The 24,075-nt window shown below is 49.9% G+C and overlaps 2 protein-coding genes and 1 long non-coding RNA gene across 10 annotated transcripts in view; 1 reads left to right on the top strand and 2 right to left on the bottom strand.

The window, feature by feature from the left end:
• Nucleotides 1-85: 85 nt before the first annotated feature.
• Nucleotides 86-15,697, bottom strand: CDK11B (cyclin dependent kinase 11B). Of its 5 annotated transcripts, none has more exons than XM_064281094.1 (20): nt 14,963-15,469; nt 14,752-14,875; nt 13,696-13,811; nt 12,713-12,810; nt 11,834-11,972; nt 8,198-8,334; nt 7,555-7,677; nt 6,864-6,959; nt 6,605-6,766; nt 6,256-6,321; nt 5,892-6,067; nt 5,038-5,128; nt 4,135-4,256; nt 3,754-3,859; nt 3,261-3,382; nt 2,414-2,521; nt 2,183-2,299; nt 1,878-2,026; nt 1,425-1,614; nt 86-1,193 (listed from the first exon to the last, which is right to left on the bottom strand). In XM_064281094.1, exons 2-20 carry the CDS (start codon nt 14,860-14,862, stop codon nt 1,101-1,103), a joined length of 2,322 nt encoding a protein of 773 aa, XP_064137164.1. In that variant the 5' UTR covers nt 14,863-14,875; nt 14,963-15,469; the 3' UTR covers nt 86-1,100. The 5 variants fall into 5 exon arrangements, with proteins under 5 accessions (XP_064137164.1, XP_064137162.1, XP_064137165.1 ...); XM_064281092.1 differs by lacking the exon at nt 14,963-15,469 and adding an exon at nt 15,602-15,697 and having other exon boundaries at nt 90-1,193; nt 12,683-12,810; XM_064281095.1 differs by lacking the exon at nt 14,963-15,469 and adding an exon at nt 15,542-15,645 and having other exon boundaries at nt 90-1,193; nt 12,683-12,810.
• Nucleotides 15,654-21,990, top strand: LOC135230687 (uncharacterized). The gene is made up of 2 exons (XR_010321270.1): nt 15,654-18,132; nt 18,833-21,990. It is a non-coding gene; the product is annotated as an uncharacterized LOC135230687 (long non-coding RNA).
• Nucleotides 20,254-24,075, bottom strand: part of SLC35E2B (solute carrier family 35 member E2B) — a 42,690-nt gene continuing 38,868 nt past the window's right edge. For all 4 annotated transcript variants that reach the window (XM_064281102.1, XM_003413213.4, XM_023552152.2 and 1 more), the window contains one exon: nt 20,254-23,882. In XM_064281102.1, coding sequence (XP_064137172.1) covers nt 23,682-23,882 — 201 coding nt within the window. In that variant the 3' untranslated portion in view covers nt 20,254-23,681. The remainder of the gene's footprint in view (nt 23,883-24,075) is intronic.

Raw genomic sequence — 24,075 nt, forward strand, 5'->3', positions numbered from 1 at the left:
CCTGTCTAGCCACACCAGTCACTGCAGGCTGGGCAGGAGCCAAAGGCTGCCTTGTTGCCTTCGCCTCCAGGGCCCTGGCCTGCATCTTCCACAGCATCTCACCCAATCGGGTTCTAGCTCTTGTACCAAGCTCCTGACAACCTGGGTTCTAGGCCTTTTCCTCTGCCTGGCCCTGATGTTGCTGAGGCAGCCAGGGGAGGCGGCATTGGAAATGAGGTCAGACAGCTAAGGACCCACCAGTGTGAACCACCCTGTCCCTTCACCTGTGCCAGAGCAAGGGAGCCTCCCACCAGATTCAGCTCTGGGCCAGAATGATACTCCAGAGTTTAGAAGGAAACCCCAGAGTTTTTTCAATAGTTCACTACACTTAAAAACTAACATCCTATTGTATAAAAACTCCGGTGTGAGAACAGCAAACACAGTGGCTTGTGGGGCCTGGGCAGGGGCTTACAGCCACGTGGACAATGCTGGGAGGGATCCCAGGGTGTCCACCTGGGTCACTGAGGTCGGCGGCCTCAGAAGGAAGCAGGAAAGTGCTTGCTTCCATGCCTACTAGAAGGTCGCCAGGCCCAGGACATGAATCCCGCAAGATTAACACCCAGAAAAAACCCTCCCACAGCACTGGCTCCAAATTACTACCACTGTCTGACTGGCTGGCCGCCTGGGCTCAGCTTGGCTGCCCGTTCGTGTGTGCTCGCATGCGTGTATGAGGGTGCCGTGTGTACGTGTCCAAGTGTGTGTGGGAGAACGTGCCGTACACATTTGCCCCTTAATGCCCAGCTTCTTCACACTGGGCACCCCCAGGACAAGTCTGATCGACCTGAAAAAAGAGCCTTTCCCTCTACAACAAGGAAAATATGATTTAATTCTATAAATTTACATGCCAAAATAAAATTAAAATGTGGAAAATGAAGTAAGAACACGACAAGGAGCTCTGAGTCCGGGCTTCCTGGCCCCAGAGGTCCCTGAAGCTCTGGTTTGGGGATGCAATCTGGACGATGACAGCGCACTAACCACTGTGTCGCCCAGGGGAGCCTTGTGCCCCCACCCCGCCTGGCCAGGCCCCACCCATTGGGCGTGTGCTACATCCTGCTCTGAGGTCAGAACTTGAGACTGAAGCCGGGGCCGGCGGCTGAGGCCCCCTGGTTTGTGGTGGTCAGGTGGAAGCCGGTCTCCTTGAGGTCATCATCACCCTGGGGTGGGGGGGTGGGGGGGAGGTAAGTCAGTGTACCCTGAGGACATGCCCCCCAGCTGGCCCTGCTGGTGAGAACCCCCCCAGTTCCCTCCCTGTGAGGATCCCCTCCCTCCCTCCTCAGCAGCCCCACCCATGAGGACCCTCTCCCTCCAACAGCCCTCTTCCTTTGAAGACCCTCTGGCCCATCAGCCCTGCCTGTGAAGATACCCCTCTCCCTGGGGCCCCTCACCAGCTGGCTGTAGCCCAGGCCCCCCTCAGGCGGCCGTGGGCTGGTGCCACGCTTCACACGCTGCTGCTCACTCTTGGCGGGCCATGTGGGGAACATGGAGGGGTCAATGGGGAGGGGGGTCTCGCGGAAATACTCATGCTTGAGGCCATCTTCAGCATTGATCCTCCGCCCGGGGAAGTAGGTCAGAAACCTGGGGAGAGCAGGGCACCTGGGTCCCAGCAGTGCAGGGGGCGGCTGGGCTGTGGAGGTGGGGCCAGGATGATGGAAAGGCCCCAGATGCCCCCTCCAGGGGAGAAAGAGTGCCCAGGGTCCCTGGGACTCGGCTGCCAAGAGCAGGGTGTGCTGGGGGAGGGGTGGTTCTAGAAAGGCACATGTAGCAGGCAGGCCTGGGCCAGCACTGGGCCCCACGGCCGCAGAGATGAGGCAGCCGGCCCCTCTAGTGGCGATACTTACTTGTTCATGAGGTCAAAGCCCTGGTCAGAGAGCAGTGCCCCAAAGCGCTTGCGGAGGTTATTGTAGGGGTACTCTGTGAACGTCATCTTCTTGACTGCAGGGAGGTCACTGTAGCCAGGCCAGATTTTCTCACTGGGGGTTCCCAGGTCCTAGGAAGACAGGGACGCCTCAGAATAGCCTGGGTGCACTACAGGGAAGGGTCCACCACCTGGCGGCTGACACCAAGTCAGATCGTCAGAGAGCAGCCCGCAGAACAGCCACCAGTGATTGCCACACCCACCCAGCCCCAGCACGTGGCCCCCTACCTTAAACACTTTGTTGATCTGGTCGATGTCCGACTTGCCAGGGAAAAGGGGCTTCTGAGTCAGCAGCTCCCCAAAGATGCAGCCCACAGACCACATGTCAATGGCTGTGGAGTACTCCTGCAAGGCCAAGGTTCCCAGCTAAATGAGTCAGGACAGCTCCCCGGGCTCAGGGCGGGGCCACCATGCAGCCCTATGGGCTGCATCCCCCTCCAGGCACCTGTGCACACTCACCTTGGCACCAAGCAGTAGCTCTGGAGCACGGTACCACAGGGTCACCACAACTGGGGTGTAGGCCTTCAGTGGGGACCCATACTCACGCGCCAGCCCAAAGTCACCCACCTGGAAAGGCCACGGGATAAGCTATGGCAGGGCCCTGTGGCATCATGGTGGGGGGTGGGGGGAAGGGGTAACAGCAGGGAGGGTGGAGGTGGGAGATGGGAGCAATGATGGTGGGGGGTCATGGTAGGGGCAGGAGGTGAAGGTGGCAGGGGTGGAGATGGTGTTGGGGAGGTGTGGGGAGGAGGTGATGTGGGGGTGGAGGTGATGGGGTGGAGATGGTGTGGGGATGGAGGTGGTGTGGGGGAGGAGGTGATATAGGGATGGAGGTGGTGTGGGGGAGGAGGTGGTGTGGGGATGGAGGTGATGTGAGGGTGAAGGTGATGTGAGGGTGGAGGTGGTATGCAGAGATGGTGATGTAGGGGTGGAGGTGATGTGGCGGAAGAGGTGGTGTGGCAGAGAATGTGGTGTCAGGGTGGAGATAACATGGGGAAAAGGTGATATGGGCGAGGAGGTGTGGGGAGGTGATGTGGGGGAGGTGGTGGGAAGGAGGTGATGGGGTGGAGGTGATGAGAGGGAGGTGATGGGGTGGAGGTGATGAGGGGGAGGAGGTGGTGGGGTGCAAGTGGTAGGGTGGAGGTGGTGTGGGGGAGGTGGTATGGGGAGGAGGTAGTGGGGTAGATGTGGTGTGGGGTAAGTGGTGGTGTGGGGGAGGTGGTGTAGGGGAGGTAGTATGGGGATGAGGTGGTGGGGTGGAGGTGGTGTGGGGTAGAGGCGGAGGACAGGGTCGGGGCAAGTCCACCTTGAGGACACCGGCGTGGCTCAGAAGCAGGTTGGACGTCTTGAGGTCACGGTGCAGAATCCAGTTGTCATGCAAGTGCCTCACCCCCCGCAGCAGCTGGATCATCAGGGTCTTCACTTCCCCTGGGAAAACAGGTGGGTCACACACCTCCCCTCCCCCATGACAAGGAGAGGTGAGCTACAAGGACTGGTCCCTGGGACATCTGCCCAGAGCATGAGAGCTCAACGCTTTAGGCACCCAGCAGGCCAGGGCTCTCCCTGGAGTCAGATTTCAAGGACTGTGAGTGCACCCACTCAGAGACCGAGGGATCCCACCTCCCTTGCCCACCCCGGCTGCCGACACCCAGACTAGGGATTGCGGTGACACGAGAAGAGTTCGCTGTGTCACCCTCACAACATAACAACTTGTGTCTGTGCCACAGCACGTCTCCCTCCCACAGCTGTGGCTGTATCAACCAGTCCCCAGCATGGCCCCCGTAGGGCCTTGGCAGCACCTGGCAGGAAAGGCTGCTTCATGGTCTCCATCAGGCTTTTCAGATCGTGCTCTACATAGTTCATCACGATGTAGATCTTGTCCATGTTGCTTCCCACAACAATCTCCTAGAAAACGTCAAGGGTGTGGGTGAGGATGCACATGCGGGGGCCCTGCAGAGGGGTGTGGGGCCCCTGCCTCTGCAGAAATGACATCTGGAAGCACACACTACAGAACAGTGAGGACTCCACTATTCCCACTCTGACAAGAGTGTCTAAGGAAACACTTGGGCCACGTGCCCCTAGACCCTGGGGGACGTGGGCCCACCATATGGGATGACAAGAAGTGTCAGGTGTCAGGCCTAAGCAGGGTGGATGGGGACAGGGAGTGGGCGGAGCCTTACTCTGACAGTGACGATGTTGGGGTGCTGGGCCTTGAGGATGGTGTTGATTTCTCTTAGCGACGTGATGGGAAATCCCTCCTTTTCCTTTTCCATTTTCAGCCGTTTCAGAGCCACAATTTCATCTGTAGTGAAAACAGTTTAAAAACAAGAACTAAAAAAACACTCTTATAAAATCACGTTAAGAATATCAGCGAACTGAAACAGGATTTTATGTTTTGCTTATGAAGCCTTTGTTACTCCGCAGTGAGAGAGCACCTTTAGCTAACTGTGAGCCCAAACATGGCCTAGGCACTGAGAAGAAAATTCCACACACACACAAAAAAACACAAGGCATATGTCCCTACACCTTTTCCCCAAAGGGCTGAGGAGGGTTTCTCGTTCACCCTGAGGAGGCTGACGAACCTCAGTGTCTCAAAGGCACCACTTGCCCTGGACTTCCAGAAGAAACAGCTGCAAGTGTGGAGAAGGCTGCATCAGGTGCAACTCTGTGTAGACACTGCTCCACTGGCTGACTCACTGAGACTGATGCAGGATAGAGTGCACGGGGACATGTGGGGATGCCTAGTGTCACAAAGGGGACATCTAACTCAGGGCAATCCAAGCTACCTACTCTCACCAGCAGCCCTGGGTCTCCCATGTCCTTACACAGGTGACCCCCACTTCCTGGCACCTCTGCCTGTCCATGCACCCTCTTCTGAGAGCCAGCAGATGGGCACGGCTTGTTCTAGAATATGCAGAAATATACCAGGACATCTCAGACTGGCTCTCCCACCGTGTGAAGGGCGTGTTCCATTCCACAGCACACTGCCCACCCACCTGGCCTCTCAGCCAGAGAACGGCCAGGCTCTCTGCACCCCAGTCCCTGACCCTCCCCTTTGTGGGACCACCATGGGCTCTACCCACCTGTTTTTTTGTCCTTTGCTCTGTAGACCACCCCGTATGTGCCCTCTTCGATCCTGTTTAGGCACTGGAACTCCTCCACACTCCGGCAGCCCTGGGGGGTGCAAGGATGTGAGAGCTGGGCCAGGACCCCCAGGCTGGGTCAGAGATGCCCTCTCCTCAGACTTGTGGGCTGTGTCAGAGCCCTGTGGACTGGACCAGGATTCCTGGGCTGGGTGAGGACCCCCAAGCTAGGCCAGGACCCCAGGCTGGGCCAGGACCCCTATGCTGCGTTAGGGATGCCCTCTCCTCAGACTCGAGGGCTGTGTCAGAGCCCTCCAGATTGGACCAGGATACCCGGGCGGGGCCAGGACCCCCAAGCTGGGCCAGAACCCCTAAGCTGGGTCAGGGTCGCCTACTTCCTCAGGTCTATGGCCTCGCCCCCCTGCCCACTCATTGTGCCTACACAAAGCAGCGTAGCAAAACCGCTGGGTGTGTCTTTGGGGTGGGCCAGGGTGAGGTGAGAGCGGCACCAGAAGCAACTTTCTCCTTTCTGTATTTCCTTCTGTGAGCACGGGCTACTTTATTATAGATACGACGAAGCAAAGTCCCTCCATACTGACACCTCCGTGTGAAGACCCAGGGTTACCTCATTCTCTGTGCATCCCCCCCATGCCTTTCCACACCTTGGGGCACAGTCAACCAGTGCAGGCCTGGCTGAGCTAGGCAACTCAAACACTCTGAGGGGCAGGTACACTGACTGGGGACAGCTGCCCAGGACACAGGTATGACTCGTGCCCGCTCTGCAGTGCACCCTCTGCAGCACCCTCCTCGGCACACAGGGACTGTGCCATGCGCTCAGGGTGGAAGGGGCTGACCTGCAGGGCGGGCAGGTACTTGGGCAGCTCCTGCTTGAGCTCGATTGGCGACAGGGCGGGGGAGTCGGGCACGCAGTCTCCTTCGGTGAGGGCGCTGCTCTGTGGGGTCCCCTCGCCCCCTTCTTCCTCCCCTTCCTCACTCTCCCCGGAATCGCGATCAAATCGTGACTCTGGAACTTCAAAGGACACCCAGTTATAGAACCAGGAATAAGTATGATGTGCCAAGACCCTCTCCCCACTCTGGGGAAGATCCTGAACGTGGAAAAAACCCAGGGTGCTACTGAGGCCCCGCCCAGGAAAACTGCACCCCTGCACTTAGGGACACATGAGGAGACAGGGGCCATCTGCAGGGGCAGGGGCTTACCCACGAGGACATGGTTTTCGTTCTCTCGCTCATCGTCATCACTCATCTCCTCTTCGCTCACTTCTTCTGCAAGAGAAAGCAGGTGTCCACCCAGGTGACCGGAGCCAGCGTCGCGCTGTGGCACGCGCCAGACCCCTCGACGGGCAGAATGAGGGTCAGCTAAGCTGATGGAAAGCAAGAAGCATCTCAATAATCGAGTTGGGATCTCGTGGAGTCCCAGGTAGCAAGGCACCCTCAATTTAAAAATGCTTTAAAAGACTTCACGCTGCTTTTCTATACTATGTGTTCTATCTATAATATTCCGTGCTTTATGATTAAAGTTTAAAGTTTGTGCCCATGTTCTCCTCACCAGCTGACTGTTCGGAAGCATCCTCGGAATTGCTCCCCGTCTCCTCTTCTTCTTCCTCCTCCTCTTCCTCTTCCTCCTCCTCCTCCTCCTCCGACTCCTCACTGCTGCTCCCCTCCTCCTCCTCTTCTTCCTCCTCCTCCTCTGAGCCGGACCCCGACTCCGCTAGAGGTAGGACACAGTCTCGAGGTGAGCCCACTGGCCTGGCTCTCACAGAGGCAGGCGAGGCCCAGGCCAGGTGTGTGGCCCAGTGTACAGCTACCTGAGGATGACTCTGCTGAGCTGGTCTTCCTCTCACTGTCACTGACATCTTGCAAGTCGGACAGGGGGTCTCTTTCTTCCATTTTCTCTTCCTTTACTGTGAAACAGACCATTGAAGACGAGTTGGGAGAAATGTCTTTAAATAAACAAGATAACAAAAACCAAACCAAACCCACTGCCATCAAGTCGATTTTGACTCATAGTGGCCCCACAGGGTCTCCAAAGCTGTAAACCTTTATGGAAGCAGACTGCCCCATCTTTTTCCTGTGGCGTGGCTGAGGTGTCTGAACTGCCGACCTTTTGGTTAGCAGCCCAACACTTTAACCACTGTGCCATCAGAGCTCCTTAACAAGATAACAGCACCCAAAAATCAGGCGGTGCGTCTCACACAATGACTAACTTCGGCGTGTGCGAACAACAGCTCATCCCCATACACAGAACCGAAGGAGCCGCTCCTAAAAGGACCAGTAATCAACTTTTCGGGCAAGATTTACATGAACAGCTTTGTTACACATAAATGCTAACTGCTCCTGTCACAGCACGGAAGCGCTCTAACGAGCACACTATCTCATCCTGAAAAAGAACAGCAGGGCCTCGGCCCGCATTCCATGATGGCTTATGTGACCACAGGCTACAGTGGTCTGTGCATGGAGACCCCTGCACGTGGGCCTGAAGCAGGCCCGCCACCTCACCTGGCTTCCGGCCGTCGCCCAGCTCGAACCTGTCCCGCGGTGGCCGGAGTGGGCTGCGGCTCCAGTGGCTGGCTTTCACCTTCTCACCATACTCCTCCCGCATGGTGCGGTGATGTGCAGACACTGGTAACCACAGAACAGATCAAGGGGTACGCTGCAGCACCCTCTTTCCTCCTCTCATCACCCCCACCTTCTGATGACAGAAATGCCCGCAGTGTGTACATGGTGCCTACAACACTTGGTGGGAGGCCAGGAAGCCCAGAGGCCATAAGTTGCCCTGAGGATTAAGCGGGCCTCCAGACTGATTCCCATTGGTCAGACAGGGAGGGGGAAGGCAACTGTGGGTGCTAAAAACCCACCTCCAGGACATATGCCAGCCAACATGGGCAGCAACACAAGTGGACTGCCTGACTCTGCGGACTGCGATGGGACCCATGGACCCTTGTGGCCTCAGGCAGGGCCCCACCCCGTCATCAATCGCACCACCTCGTGGGCATTGTGTGCATCTTACCTGTGCACTGGCTAACGTAGGCCCAGAGGCCAGAGAGGTAAGCTGTTTCTGTGGGAACCCTCGCTGCCACTGGCCCCGGCCCCTGCAGTGCACCCCACTGCCCGGGCCCTGGCAGTGTGCCCCATCGCCTACCTTCCCTGCGTGCCTCCCGCTCTTTGCGTCGCTCCTCAGCCCGCCTTTCGCGCTCCTTCTGTTCCCTCTGCTCCTTCTGCTGCTCCCGCAGCTTCCGCTCCCGCTCCCGCTTCCGCTCCAGTTGCTCCAGACGGTCCCTACAGCACAAGCACCAGAAAGATGACTCCTCCCCCCAGCACTCTGGGTCTCATTTATGAAATGCCACAAGAGGCTTTTCAGAGCAGAAGACACAGAACCACACACCTACAGAGCACAGTTCCCGTGAGTCCCCCAAGAAACTGGAAAGCCACTGCTCCCACAACACTGCTGTCTGGCAGTCCCTAGGTGTGCATGAGAAGCTGACGTAAATCCAAACTTGTCAGGAGACAGACTCGCATGAGCTACGAAAGAAGCGGACGTCTGTCTGGGAAAGGCGGGTGGGGAACCACCGACTCGTCCCCGAGGCCGTGCCTGATGCCTTCCCATCCCTGGACGTTCTGGGTAGACTGCTTCCAAGGAACATTCTAGTTGTCTTCCTTCTAAGACAGATTTATCCATTCTTCTGGCAGGCCAGGGTATATCCAACATTCTTTGCCAATACTATAATTCAAAGACATCAAGTCTTCGGTCTTCCTTATTCTCTCTGTCTAGCTTTTGCATGCATAAATACCATGGCTTGGGTCAGGCACACCTTAGGCCTCAACATGACATCATTGCTTCTTAACACTGTAAAGAGGTCTTCTGCAACAGATCTGCCTAATCCGATACATCATCTGATTTCTCGACTGTTGCTTCCATAGGTGTTGATTGTGGATTCAAGTAAAAGTAAATCCTTGACAACTTTAATCTTTTCTCCATTTATCATGATGTGGCTTACTGGGCCAGTGGTGAGGATTTTTGTTTTACGTTAAGGTGTAATCCATATTGAAGTCTGTAGTCTTTGATCTTCATCAGTAAATGCTTCAGGTCCTCTCCACTTTCAGCAAGCAACGGTGTCAACTACATCTCGCAGGTTAGTGAGTCTTCTGCCAGTCCTGATGTTGCATTCGTCTTCACATAGTCTAGCTTCTCGGATCATTTGCTCAGCATACAGCATACAGACTGAATACGTATAGTAAAAGGATATGGGCCTGACACACGCCTTTCCTGATTTCAAGACCTGCAGTATTCTCTTGTACTCTTCGAATGACTGCCTCTTGGTCTATGTACAGGTTCCTCATGAGCACAATTAAGTGTTCTGGAATTCCCGTTCTTCGCAATGTTATCCATAATTTGTTATGATTCACACAGTCGAATGCCTTTGCATGGTCAATAAAACACAGGTAAGCATTTTTCTGGTATTCTCTGCTTTCAGCCAGGCTTCATCTGACATCAGCAACGATAATCCCTCGTTCCACACCCTCTTCTGAATCCGGCTTGAATTTCTGGCAGTTCCCTGTTGATGTACTGCTGCAACTGTTTTTTGACTTATCTTCAGCATAATTTCACTTGCGTGTGATCTCTGCATTCCATTGGATCACTTTTCTTTGGAATGGGCACAAATATGGATCTCTTCCAGTCGGTTGGCTAGGTAGCTGTCTTCCAAATTTCTCTGCATAGACAAGTGAGCGCTTCCAGCATTGCCTCCATTTGTTAAAACATCTCAATTGGTATTCTGTCAATTCCTGAAGACTTGTCTTTTGCCAATGCCTTCAGTACAGCTTAGACTTCTTCCTTCAGTACCATTGTTTTTGATCACATGCTATACCTCCTGAAATGGTTGAATGTCAACTAATTTTTTTGGTACAGTGGCTCTGTGTATTCCCTCCATCTTCTTTGACGCTTCCTGTGTTATTCAATTTTTTGCTCACAGAATCCTTCAATATTCCAACTCGAGGCTTGAATTTTTTCTTTAGTTCTCTCAGCTTGAGAAATGCTGAGTGTTTTCCTTTTTGGTTGCCTAACTCCAGGTCTTTGCATATTTCATTATAAACTTTACTCTGCCCTCTTGAGCAGCTCTTTGAAATCTTCTGTTTGGCAGTTTCACTTATCATTTCCTTTTATTTCAGCTACTCTGTGTTCAAGAGCAAGTTTCTTCTGACACCCATTTTGGTCTTTTCTTTCCTTTCTCTGTTTAATGACCTTTTGCTTCTTTGTGTTTGATTTCCTCAGTGTCATTCCACAACTGGTCTTGTTTTTAGGTATTAATGTTACAAATCACAGATGTTTAACATGCTAGCTAACCTGAATACTTCCAACGCTCTGCTCTCCCTGCATTGATCTCAGACCTTTACCTCCTGGGCCTCAGTTTCTGCCATACCCCCTGCACCAATGAGAACACACTCCTCTGACACACTTTCTTGACGTGCCCAGACTGTCCAGCCCTGGTTGCTAAGAATGGTCGGCAATATCCTCCCTCTAAGTCAGATTCGTCGTATCCCAGTGGGAGGCCCTAAGCAGACCGACTGTCAAGCTTTTTCTAGAAAGGACCTCAATACACAGAAGTGGCCCAGGACTTACACTGGGGCTATGGCACCCTTTTCCTGGGCCACAGATGGATTTGGGGCAAAGACCTGATTCATGGGAGGTTAAATGGATGCTCTCTCCTGGGAATCCAAGCTTACACAGAGGCACATGGAGACTAATGCCCAAACCAGTGACCCAGCTCCCTTGGTAACTGAACCCTTGAGGCCTGGTATCCCAGCTCCCCTGGGAACTGACCTCCCAGAGCTGGTGACCCAGCTTCCCCGGTAACTGCCTAATGAGATAGGCTCCCTCTTCAGCTCTGTGGGCTGTACCAGTTGTTAAGGGCTTTGGGACATCTTTTCTTATTTTTCATATTTTGTTTGAGAGAACTAGAGTCTATTGCTGTTTTTTCTGCTCTTCTGGCTGAGACCACCTAGATCAGAGCTGGATCAGAGCCGGTGCCCAATGTAGACTTGCTGATGGATAAATGATGAATGACCACAGATCAACTCTTTGTCAGAATGTTCATTTGGATGACTGTCCCCAAGATGATCTGTTCTTGACTATGATTCACACACAACACACTAATGCACACACGGGATGAACTCACCTTCCCCCAAAGGGTATTTCCTCCCTCACCATCCTGATGCCCTAAATGCAGAGATGGTTACAACTTCCTCCTTACCTATAGTCAGCTAATCGGTCTAGGAAGAGCATTTCTCCTGACTCTATTTTCCTTCCCATCTCCAGCATTACAAGTCTAACCTAAACCTTCACTTCCTCACACAAATTCCTACCTCAGGACTCCAGCCTCTTCCTCCTGACCCTCTCTTGAAGCTCAATCTCCACTGAGGCTAGGTTTCTGGCACTGAATTGGGACTCTGCTAATAGCCTCGTTCCTGATTTACCTCTCCTACCCCACAAGCCTCCATCTGGAGGAAGCCAACACACAGCTTTCGGGTTCATTATCTTCTCACACCCATTTCTGTCTTCCAAAACGCAGCAAAAACTCACTTCCTTCAGGACAATTCTCTTGGCTAACAATACCCAATGTTTATTGTGCTATTAACTCCATGCTCACATACCACGTCTGCAACAAATCTGCCTCACGCGGCCAAGTTCTTGTTTGTGTGTCGACTTGATCAGCTTTCATTGCTCTAATGAGATCCTAAACGAGTGCTTGATTAAAGGTTCACAACCAACTCCTCTTACCTCTCTCTCCTGGAATGTTCTCTTGCCATCTCCCTCCTCTTTTGTCTCTCCCATTCCCGGCGAGCTTTATCCTGTTCTTCTCGATGTCGTTTCCGACGTTCGTGTTCTCTTTCTTTTTCTTTCACTCTAGCGTGCTTCCCTAATGAGAAATAACAAGTGTCACAAAAAGAAACTTCACGTCCAAATATTTAATTTGAATATATATATAGACTCAAGAAGAAAAAGAATATTTAATGGCTTAGAAAAACAAACATGATTTTACATGAAATTAAAAACAAAACAAAGACAGCCTAATACAACGGATCAGAACACATTAGCTTTATGATTTTAAAAAATCACCATTTATAGAGAATACAGAATGAAGCTCTGCTTCTTTTAGTGGGCTTCTACGTCAATGTTATAAAGCCATGTTAATCAATCAACTGTATTTATAACGATGAGATTTACATCAGGCCCTGGGTCCAGCTTCCCCAGTTCCAGCACTCCTAAGGAGCTCATGACAGTGTTATGAGCCAAAGGCTCTAGTCAAACCAAACCTACTATTTTGACTTGGTGTTTTTCAGTTAAAGCAATTTAGCATCGAAGGAAGTGTTTTTTCCCTATACATACTGAATTAAGATAGGTTTTATGTGTAAACAAACCAACCCAAAACAACATAAGGGAGGGAAAACACACCACCAGAAGGAAAATGAAATAGCTATTCAAAATAATCTATAGTAAGTTTACGTTTTCACTTAAATTTTTGTTGTCTCTTCTCTTTCAACTATGCTCTAGAGAAGGCAGTAGATTACGAAGCTGGAAACGAACCACACTTGAATATGATATAAGAGAAAACAAATACGTCTGTACCCCCTTCTGCTGAATGACTACGATGCCTACGTTTCTCTTTTCTCTTTTCGTCTTTCCTGTGATGAGCTTTTTCTTTCCGGGACATTTGCTGGGGCGGTTTGATAGCCAAAGAGTCATCTTCCTCGCCCCTGAAATAATAAAATAGTATGACATCATGCTGGGGAAAGTAATTACGCCTAAGGAGCATTAGCACGTTATGGAGTTTCCTGAACCCAAAAAAATGTAGGGTTCGTGATATGAATAAAGGGGAGCTGAATCATCATTCTGAAAATTATGGTCATTCTGAAACGTAGGCCAAAACTGTATTTTAAATACAGATTCCAATGAAAAGTCCAAGTGGGAAACCAGCGTGACATACAGAATAAACTTGCCACTGTGAGGAGACTTTTGAGGGTGGTGGATGTGCTCATTACTTTGACTGTGGTGACTGTGACGTGGGTAGTAAAAATGTATCAAGCTGTACTTTCTAAATATATGCGGTTTATTTTATGTCAATTACATCACAAAAAAAAGCTGTTTTAAAAAGGCCCTGAAATTTTCATCAACCTTAATGGTCTCAAAAGGTCATTTAACAATATCTTCGACTGATTCTATATGGTCAAAATCTTGGGAGAACTCACACCTTAGGCTTTTGGGGGCAGGTATTTGGCCTTAATTTCTGGCTGTTATTCTTAATTATTTGATGAAGGAATATAAGAAGGAAAGAAATTAGGAGATATCACAGCAAAAGAAGAAACGTCAAAAGGCAGAAACTATAGTGTAAACGTTTCTGCTAAACAGCCTTGCTCTGGATATCTTTCCGGATTCCACTCCAGTTTACTTGCATAGAATTTTAGACAGCAAATTGTTACTGACACACGAGTCACTTTCAACCATGAGGTAAACATAAACTCACGACCATGAAGTTCTTCAAAGTCACACTCTGAAAGGCCAGCCAGGCCAACAAATACACAGAGAGATTCCCAATGTGTCTCATCAACAAAGCATGTTTCCAACACGCGGCCTTCTCTTACCTGTCTTCCATAGAGTCCTCTCTTCTATAAGGCGAGTTCCTTATTGTTATCTCCATGCGGTGATCTCTCAGCTCCCCCTCCTCAAGGGAATCCCGTTTGGAATCCCGGTCATCAGACTAAGAAGCAAAGAGAAAGCCAGTCATTTTCCTCATAGATAACCTTACTTTAAATGATGATCTGCCAAGCCTTGCCAACATTTAAAAAAATTTCACATACTTTTTGAATGGACTAATTTTATACAAACATAAAAAACTTTCATTCAAAACCCATGATGTTAAAATCACAATTTTCTGTAACCCAAAACCTGAGATGAAAAATTTTAAACTAGCATATTTGACAAGGGACATCAAACTCTATACCAAGTGTGTTAGTTGCTTACATGAACCAGAGTTGTGCCTTTAAGTATATCTTAAACACCACATACTTTACATCATATAGTACTCATGCTGTTAGAAGCCATAGAGTCGGTTCCAACTCATAGTGATCCCACGTACAAGAGAAGGAAACACTGCCAGGTCCTGCACCATCCTCACAATTGTTGCTATGTTTGAGCCCACTGTTGCAGCCACAGTGTCAATAAACACTTTAAAGTGGTTTATGAATAATCTTACCAAAAGAGGTATTTCTTTCCAATACTTATTATCCAATTACTAAAAAGCTTTTATGATGTTATCATGCCAGCCGATAAACGTAAAAAATATTAATTTCAAGGCCACATACTACTATATTAAAAATACCTGGAAACGGTATCATGGATACATTAGTAACAAAATGAGAAAAAATTAATCCAACTGCACTAACGGTTTTAAATAAATACTTTATTCTCCACATAAATAGCCTTGTCTAAATGCAACCTGAGCGTGTTATCAATCCATCTTCAATGCAAACTGGGCATTTGACTGTTTTTGTTAATTTTTAGAATAGACTTTGGGGTCACCTGTGACATTTGGAAGTACAAAAGAACTTCACTGAAGGAGCATAGTTCTAATGGAAAAATGAGGGCAAAGATATTAAATCTCCTTTAAGAAAATCACTTAAATAAAAAACATGGCTTACATTTTTTAAGCGTTTTATCTCTGCTTTCTCCTCTTGTTCCTTCCTTCGTTTCTTTTCCTGAAGAATTTCATCTAAAGTCTTCACTTTCCAAGAGTCCTTTTCATCACCCATTTGAGTTAAAACACTGCAAAAAGAAAAACAATTCAAGCTACTTTAGGATACAGCAAGCTATGCTGTAATGCTCTCTTGATTCTGAACATTTAAGACTGACCGTTTCTGAGTGCTTCAGTCTGAATCTTAGTTAAGAGTGGCGAGCAATGAAAAACGACTGCTTGGATTCAGTTCTCGTTTCTGTCATTGCTGTATGGTCTTGGGCAAGTTACTTCATCTCGGTTTAAAATTTTGAAAAATGGTGATAAGCACCTACGTAATAGCATTGTTCAATGACTAAATGAGATAATGCACATTCAAGTCTTGACCCAGTACCCGACACTGATTAAGTACTACTTTAACTGTCAAAACAATTTATTAGAGGAACTACTTCCGCTAAGTGAAGTCACTGGATCATTTGACAGCTGCGTCCTCCGCCATAGGATGGAGAGGCTCGGGGTGGGAGATGCTCCGAGAGAGGGTGTGCTCCCCAGTAAAGCCACTTTTCCCAACCGCGGGGCTCCTAGGCCCTTAAGATCAGCCACACAAATCTGAACTTCGGCCAGGCAAGAGATGGTGCCGAGGAACCCCTGGGCCCTCCGCCTCCTTAGCCCCAAGCCCCGCGCGGGGGAAGACGGGACTAGGGAGCGAGATTATCACGCGCCACCGGCCCCCCAGCCCGTCCGAGCCCCGCCCGGACCCGAAACCTCGAGGTGCGTCGGCCGCGCTCCCACGTCCGGTCCGCCCCGCCTCTACACACCCCTGCGCCGCCGCTGCCGCCGCCGGTCGGAGAACCTGAGAAGAAACAACGCCCGGCGCGCGCCAGGAGTGTCGTCACATGCCGCGTCGGCGCGGGCTGATGACGCGCAAGGGCAGAGCCACCGCCTGTGCTAGATCCGAGAACGGTGCCCAGCGCGCCCTGTACGTCACTTTCTGCGACGGCGCGGGATGGTGACGCCAGGGCTCGGGTGCCGGGGCCGAGCGATTCCCGCCGGGTTGAGCTCCGCCCCGCTATCCCGGCAGCTTTCTGCCCCAGAGGCTCGCGGGCCAGGATCCAGACTTGTGTTCTCTCGGCTGTAGGCCGCGCTTCCGCCCGCGGAGCTCTGTCCCGCCGCGTCGGTGCACAGGGGGACCTCCTGTCTTGTGGCAGCAAGTTGGCTGCTGTGGAAAGACCTCCGAAGCCGCAGCTTAACCGCACATGTTCAGATTTAAAAAAAAAGGAAAAGTATTGCCATCGAGTGGATTCCCACTCTTAGCGACCCTACAGGACAGAGTGGAACTACACCATAGGGTTTCCAAGGAGCCGCTGGTGGATTTGAACTGCCTAGCAGCTGAACTCTTAACCACTGTGCGACCAGAAAGGAGGATAATAAGCCTTGCCTACTATAGCCGCGCTCTGGCTCTGCGTTACTCAAAAACAGGGCAGGTAGAGCTTTTGCAACGTGATTTTAAAATTTACACTGAGGCAGTGTTCCCCAAACTGGCTACTACTCAAATTCACCCAGATGGTTTTTAATGACCTTAACTCCCAAAAATTTCAGTGCAAGTGCAGCTTGGACTTTTTCCTTCAGTACCATGGGTTCTGATCATATGCTTCCTCTTGAAATAGTTGAACATCCACCAATTCTTTTTGGTATAATGACTCTGTGTATTCTTTCCATCTTCTTTTGATACTTCCTGCGTTATTTAATATTTTCTCCATAGAACACTGTTTCATGAAGTAGCATATGATCAGGAACTGATGGTACTGAAGGAAGAAGTCCAAGCTGCACTGAAGGCATTGGCGAAAAACAAGGCTCCAGGAATTTATGGAGTATCAACTGACATGTTTCAACAGATGGATGCAGCGCTGGAAGTGCTCACTCACTATGCCAAGCAATTTGGAAGATAGCTACCTGGCCAGCTGACTAGAAGAGATCCGTATTTATGCCTATTCCCAATAAAAGTGATCCAACTGAATGTGGAAATTATCAAACAATATTATTAATATCACACACAAGCAAAATTTTGCTGAAGATCATTCAAAAGCAGCTGCAGCAGTATATTGAAAAGGAACTGCCAGAAATTCAGGAAGATTCAGAAGAGGATGTGGGTGGAACCAAGGATATCGTTGCTGTCGTCAGATGGATCCTGGCTGAAAGCAGAGAATACCAGAAGGATGTTTGCCTGTGTTTTATTGACTATGCAAAGGCATTCAACTGTGTGGATCATAACAAATTATGGATAACATTTTCAAAAAATGGGAATTCCAGAACAGTTAATTGTGCTCATGTGGAACCTGTACATAGATCAAGAGGCACTTGTTTGAACAGAACAAGGGAATACTGCGTGTTAGAGTCAGGAAAGGTGTGCATCAAGATTGTATCCTTTCACCATACCTATTCAATCTATATGCTGAACAAATAATTTGAGAAGCTGGACTATATGAAGAACGGCACATCAGGATTGGAAGAAGACTCATTAACAACCTGCTTTATGCAGCTGACACAATCTTGCTTGCTGAAAGTGAGGAGGACTTGAAGCACTTACTGATGAAGATCAAAGACCAAAGCCTTCAGTATGGATTACACCTCAAGATAAAGAAAACAAAAATCTTCACAACCGGACCAATAAACAACATCATGACAAATGGAGAAAAGACTGAGGTTGTCAAGGATTTCATTTTACTTGGATCCACAGTCAACACCCATGGAAGCAGCAGTCAAGAAGTCAAAAGATATATTGCATTGGGCAAGTCTGCTGCAAAGGACCTCTTTAAAGTGTTGAAAAGCAAAGATAATCACCTTGAAGACTAAGGTTCACCTGACCCAAGCGATGATATTTTCATTTGCCTCATATGCATGTGAAAGCTGGACAATGAACAAGGAAGACAGAAGAAGAATTGATGCCTTTGAGTTGTGGCATTGGCGAAGAATATTGAATATACCATGGACTGCCAAAAGAATGAACAAATCTGTCTCGAAAGAAGTACAACCAGAATGCTCGTTAGAAGCAAGGATGGTGAGACTGTGTCTTACATACTTTGGACATGTTGTCAGGAGGGATCAGTCCCTAGAGAAGGACATTATGCTTGGTAAAGTACAGGGTCAACGGAAAAGAGGAAGACCCTTAATGAGATGGATTGACCCAGTGGCTGCAACAATGGGCTCAAGCATAACAATTGTAGCAGGATGCAGGATGGGCCAGTGTTTCATTCTGTGGTACATGGGGTTGCTGTGAGTTGGAACCGACTCGATGGCACCTAACAACTCCGAAGGCCCCACTTCAAACCTACGGAATCAGAACCTCCAGGTAGACTGATACAACTGTCAAATATGTACTTTGTGCTCCAGATTTGCTGGAGTTAGAAAGTCTGAAAGATCTTACCTTAAAGGCTAGTTTTGAAATTCCTGTCTTCTTTGACCTCATTTGTATGCACACGTTTGCTTACAGATAGTTTGACTAGCCTACTTGCTTAGAAGGGTCCCTTGGTGGCCCAGTAGTTAAGAGGTTGGCTCCTAACCAAAAGGTCAGTGGTTTGTCTGTTCTAACCTACCAGCTGGTGTCCAGGAGAAAGAGATGGGCTTGGAAACCCTATGGGGCAGTTCTACTCTGCCCTATACGATCGCTATGAATCAGAATCCACTCTAAGCAGTGGAGTACTCAGATGTCTTTTTAGCTGAGGCATTACACAGACCCTTTTGAATAGAGAAGATGTGCTTTGTACATGTTGCTGTCTGCATGACATGATGGTATATCAAAACATATTTTAAAAAATGTTCCGTCTTGGCATTTTCTCTGCCTTTTTGTTTATATAAAATTCTGGCTCGCTTTTGTTTGGGGGAGCGCTTCCTGGTTTCCCTGAGGCCATGCTGCCCGATTCATGAATCTTTCCAAAACTAAATTCTTTAACACAATGAAAAATTCCCCTTTGGTATCTCAAATTTTTCTGTGAATGTTTTATGTTTTAAATAGTAACAGAAAACTAACAATTCAACATCTTGAATTCCAGGGAAGAAACTGTGGCAGATGAACATTCATCTGTATCAACCAGTCTGAAAGGGAGAATGCAGGAGATTGTGACAAATTGAACCGGAGACAAAAAGGGCCCGTGGTAGATGCAGTGGACATGAACGGCTGCTTAGAATTTGTTTTTCTCCCAAAATGAAATGTTTACTTTGTATATTCAGGCTCTGATTTTGCTTCCTGAGTTCTTGGTAACTTGGGAAAGCTTCCTTTTTTCCTCCATTCATGCTGGAAACTGGTCGAAGGTAACAAGAAGCCAACTTGGATCAATTATGTAGCACAAATGCATGACGGTTACCCAATGAAGAAAGCCAAAGACAGACGGACGTATTTCACATTTAGTTTACTTTTGCAGAATGAGAGTCTTAGACAGTTGCTACCATGGCTGCTTATTTAGATAAAAATAGCAGAAGGTATCCACAGGATCAAGGACACAGTATCCATTTATTACCACAACAGAATTAACAGTGGCTTGCTACATTACTGAACACAACCACTTTCTAGAAAGCACTAATGTAGTTATATAAACACTGAAGCAGGTGACATATAAAACACTATCAACATTTCTATGTGATGTACTTTGACTTCTCCACAGTTTTGCCTGGTGTGAAGCAAATATAATTTGGCTCTGACGAAGGCAATTAGTGATAAAATCTTCAAGTTTCTCCAAGTGGGAAAATCACCAGGCTCCAGTTCTCCTCAACGAGAGGATCTTCGTGCAGGCGCAGACACCTCAGCTCACAGGTTTGCCAAGTCTAGAGAGAGCAAATCAGCTGCATGCCACTTTCCCTCCAATGAAAGCGGAACAAAACAGAGCAAACCAACCAAAAAACAAGACTTTGTCCATTAGAAGAGTTTCTGAGTTTGGATGTCAGGGCAAGGACCCAGTGGCAATGAACTCAGAATCAGAGCCCCCAGGACATCCTTCAGCGACTGCACAGTTGAAGGTTTCTACACTCTGAACTCAGTTGAGTGGCAGACCCACAGTCATCACGACCCCCCAGATTCCCTCTTGGCTTCTCAGCTAGGACAGAGAGAAATTGCCAGACTCCTCCTGGATGTTCTTATTTATAAATTAAAAAAATGAAGAGGCAAGCAGGGCCGGTATGTATTTTCCGAAAGAAAAAAGCCCTTAGTGCAATGTTGGTCAAAGGCTAAAGGGAAGGAAATTATTCCTACATCTGAGCATATCCTTGTTCACTTTTTCCAACCCAGGGAAAAAATGAAAATACTTCTGGACCTTAAAAGCACACCATGTGGATAGATTTAAAAAGCTGTGTTATGCTGCTTCTCCCCCTACTGACCTGTCTAAATGACCAGGCCAACGAAAGTGTCACAGCAGGAAGCAAAACCCATTGGTTCTGGGAAAACTAAACGTCAGATGCAAAGAACAGCTTTAGTTCATATTTCTTGTACAGTGCTTTAATTTTTTCATTACCGTTTCTGAGATACCATGTTTATCTTTCTCAAATTACAGATACATTTTGGATTGTGCAAAAGTAGCCTCAGCTTCCCAGGCAGGTTATTTTAATGCTGATATGCATGAAATTACAATGACAGGAATTTCCAAGGAAAGCTTTTAATGCCACTCAGTAGTAGAAATATTGTCAAACATTAGAAATCTGTACATCTTGAAGCGTCAATGTAAGTCAGCGGATGATTTGACACAGAAGGTTTGGCTCAAGTGTTTTGTTTCTTTACAGAGGCACAGACAATAACCACGGATCCAAGAGTTAACCCAGCATGAGTGACGACACCCAGTGTCAGTGTTTACACAGGACATCTCCAACGGTTCAACAAAAAGAACATACTATTCTATAAAAATCACTAGGCAGAGTAAATAATAAACACATTGTCTCTGTACAGTCATTAGACAAATGGCCACACCGGGCTGCAGCCTTCCAGCTCCCAACTCAAGGTACAGGGCTGTTCTGGAAAAGTCTTGAGAAGTGGATGCCGGAAACTGATACTAGGGACGTGCAGGACGGACAGGATTGAGGAGGACAGGGTGCATGTCGGGAGCAAGAGAGCGTGCTGGCCTGGCATAGACTCTACTGTCTACTCAGAAGGAGTGGTCTCCAAAGCAGCTTTGCAGGTCTTTGCCCCATTGCTAACCATTTAGGAGAATCCTCCTTTGCTTTCTGGTCCACACATTTGGAAAACTGAAACAGGCCGCAAGCTGCTGGTGGAGGTGGCAGAGACCAAAAACCAAACCCACTGCTGCTGAGTTGATTCCGCCACGACTCATGGCAACCCCGTGTGTTACAGAGTAGAGCTGAGCTCCGTAGGGCTTTCTGGGTTCTAATATTTATGGAAGCAGATCGCCAGAGCTTTCTTCCTCAGCGCAGCCAGGGGGCGGGGTATTTGAGCTGCCAACCTTTAGATTAGTAGTCAAGAGCAAATTGCAATGGCAGAGAGGAGGCAGGAATTCATACAGGGGACACAGGACTTGGAATCTTGAAAATACTCAGAAACCAGGGCCTGAGTGTCTGGTCACACTCAAATGACAGTCTTTGAGAAGGCCAACGTGCAGACCTACCACAGGGCAACCACAGATGGCTCTCCCATCTCTGCCATACCACAGTGGTCAGCAGCTGGCTGGGCAGCCATGTTCTCCAGGGAGGTGGTGGCCAGGCCCCTGGCTGGGGAGGCAGGAGCCCCAAGGAGGCGGGTCTTCCGCTCCATTTGGCCACTCTGGGACAGCCTGCCACCCAGCCACTTTTGATAAATTTAGTTCTGTTTTCGAGAAAAGCAAAAAGATGAAGGGAATGAGAAAACGCTCTCACAGCTGAAGCCAGTTGGGCACCGGTGAGCAGACACACAGGTCCCTGCACACAGGGGTCAGCTGTGCAGAAAGGATGGCTCGCTCTCTTAGACTGCTGTGTACACACAGTGGGGTGGGGTGGGTCAGCTGTTCAGAAAGGACAGCTCATGCGCTTAGACTGCTGTATACACGCAGGGCCTGGCTTTGATTAGTCACCGAGACAAACTTTCCAAGTGGGTGGAACTCATTGAGATGGAATTATTGCTCTTTGTTTCTGAGACATTGGATCTCCAGGAGGGGCTATTTTCTTGCTTTACATTTTCCAGGTGAGAAGCCAGGTGGAAAGTGGCAAAACAATTATGGGAGCCCAAGACGGAATAGCAGGGAGAAGTGGGGCTGGCTGGTGCCGTGAATTCTTTGTTAGCCTGTACCATCCTAATTGGCATCCCTGCTCCACACCCACTGAGTCTGGCTCCTGGGCTGTGCTGCATCTGACAAGCCCCCAGAGCTTAGGGTGATGGACTGTGCCCCAATCAGAAATTCTGCCAGGATGCAAGATGGAGAGCAAAGCAAAGAGGTGAAATCCTTCTCGTACAGCCCGCTGCCCAGACACCTGGTGTGGTTGGCCACCCATTCACTCCTCAGGCGCCTTGAGCATTGCGCGTGCGTGTCTGGGACAGCGACAGCCACAGACCTGGCTCAGCTCTCCTGGTGGCCAGGTGCGCTTCGATCTTATGGAGGAGCCAGCTCCACCTGATCCTTTAACCAAACGTGCACCATGTCTTCCGGAAACCAGCTGTGTGTGCCCTCCCTTTTTTAAAAACCACAGCATCATTTTAAATGCAGTTCAAGGAACAGTTAACACTCAGCACTCTGCCAAATGCTCTCCTGCTCGTCAGCTCTCACGGCAGACTCTTCACGAGGTGCATCGATGAGATTAAGAACCTCGAGGCATGCAGCTACCAGCAGCACCAAGTGAAGACAGACATGCCCCAGGGAGCCCACCCCATGGCCTGCTCTGTGTGACACTCAGAACCCAGGAGAATCCAGGGGACAGGGGAGGGTGGTCAGCATCTCCTGCCCGTAAATACTGAAGATGTTTGTCCTCAATCCCCAGGTGGAAAGCTCCAGCCTGGGAGCCGCGGCCACAGTCCAGGGGCAGGATGCTCGGGGACACAGACAGCTTAGGACAGCACAGGTTGACACTGGGTGGGGGGGTGTCGTGGCGTGCACCTTCCCTTCTTAACCTCAGAGAAGTGATTTTACCAGTCCCTAGGAATAAGCTGTCTTCTTAACGGACCGCAGGATACTGCAGCTTTGAGGGTAAAGGGATGAGATGGTGACAGGGTCAGGGAGAGGGTAGGAGGGTGAGGAGCCAGGTACCAAACACCCTGCCCTTAGCTGGGGGGGGCACTTGTTGCTGTGGCCCCAGATGCCCCACCCCTTCTCTGACATGGTTCTGCACTTGGGGCAGCACCCTCGAAGGCTGACCAGGTCCGGTGTCCCCAGATGGTGAGGGTCAGGTTGCAGCTTCAGTGGCCGGCAGGGGCAGCGGAGTTCTCTCTGCTGGCACCAGGTGTGCAACTCACATTGGCACTTAGACCCAGCCCAGCTTCACAGGTGACCGAACTGGTTGTCCAGAGAAGGGATTTGAGCCTGGCCTTACTGGAGCCAGATGTGATCCAGCAATGGAGCTGCAGGGTCCAGACACCCGCCCAGTGCTCAGGCAGAGGCTGTTTTCACATCACTTGGTGAGGAGCACAGGGAGGCTGGGCTCTGGGCCTGCCCAGGAAGCGGACACCTGGAACCCCACGTGCTGAGGGATCCTGACTGAAACCAGGCCAGCAGCAGGTGGTGCCCACCTGCACACTTCCTAGTCTCCAGCACTCTGACGGTGACCTGGGAGGTAGGCATCCCTGCGCCTGACCAAGGGAGCAGGAGTGACCAATGGGGGTCCGGCATCAGGGGTCCACCTTTGGCACGGAGGGGAGGTGCTGATGCTGTGGGAGCTGGGCAGTGGAGGGGCTCCTGGGCTCAGTGGTGTGAATGGGGATCCGATGGCAGCAGAGGCTCAGCATCCTCCTCCGGGGCTCGGCCAGGGATAGCTGCCAGGCTCCGCATGGCCTCCTGCTGGTGCTGCTTGGCCTTGTTGTAGAGCAGGACGCCGATCGTCACCAGGCCAGTGCCAATGGCTGACAGGCTGGTGATCTTGTTGCCAAAAACGATAATACTGAGCCAAATGGACAGAGCATGCTTCACGGTGCTGGCGACACTGCAACAATAGATGGTGTGTCAGAGGGCAGACGCTGTGGCCCCAGCCTCACCCACATCAGCCCCACTGGGCACCATGGGCCGTCCTGGCCAAGCAAACGGCAGTGCCGCTCTGCAGGGCTTTAGTGGCCTTGAGTTGAAGCACCATGACCCCCAGGTGACGAAGTGGGTGGTGAGCTCACTGCAGGGGGTGC

This window comes from Loxodonta africana, chromosome 3 (genome assembly GCF_030014295.1).
Source record: "Loxodonta africana isolate mLoxAfr1 chromosome 3, mLoxAfr1.hap2, whole genome shotgun sequence".
In the NCBI taxonomy this organism is placed as follows: Eukaryota; Metazoa; Chordata; class Mammalia; order Proboscidea; family Elephantidae; genus Loxodonta; species Loxodonta africana.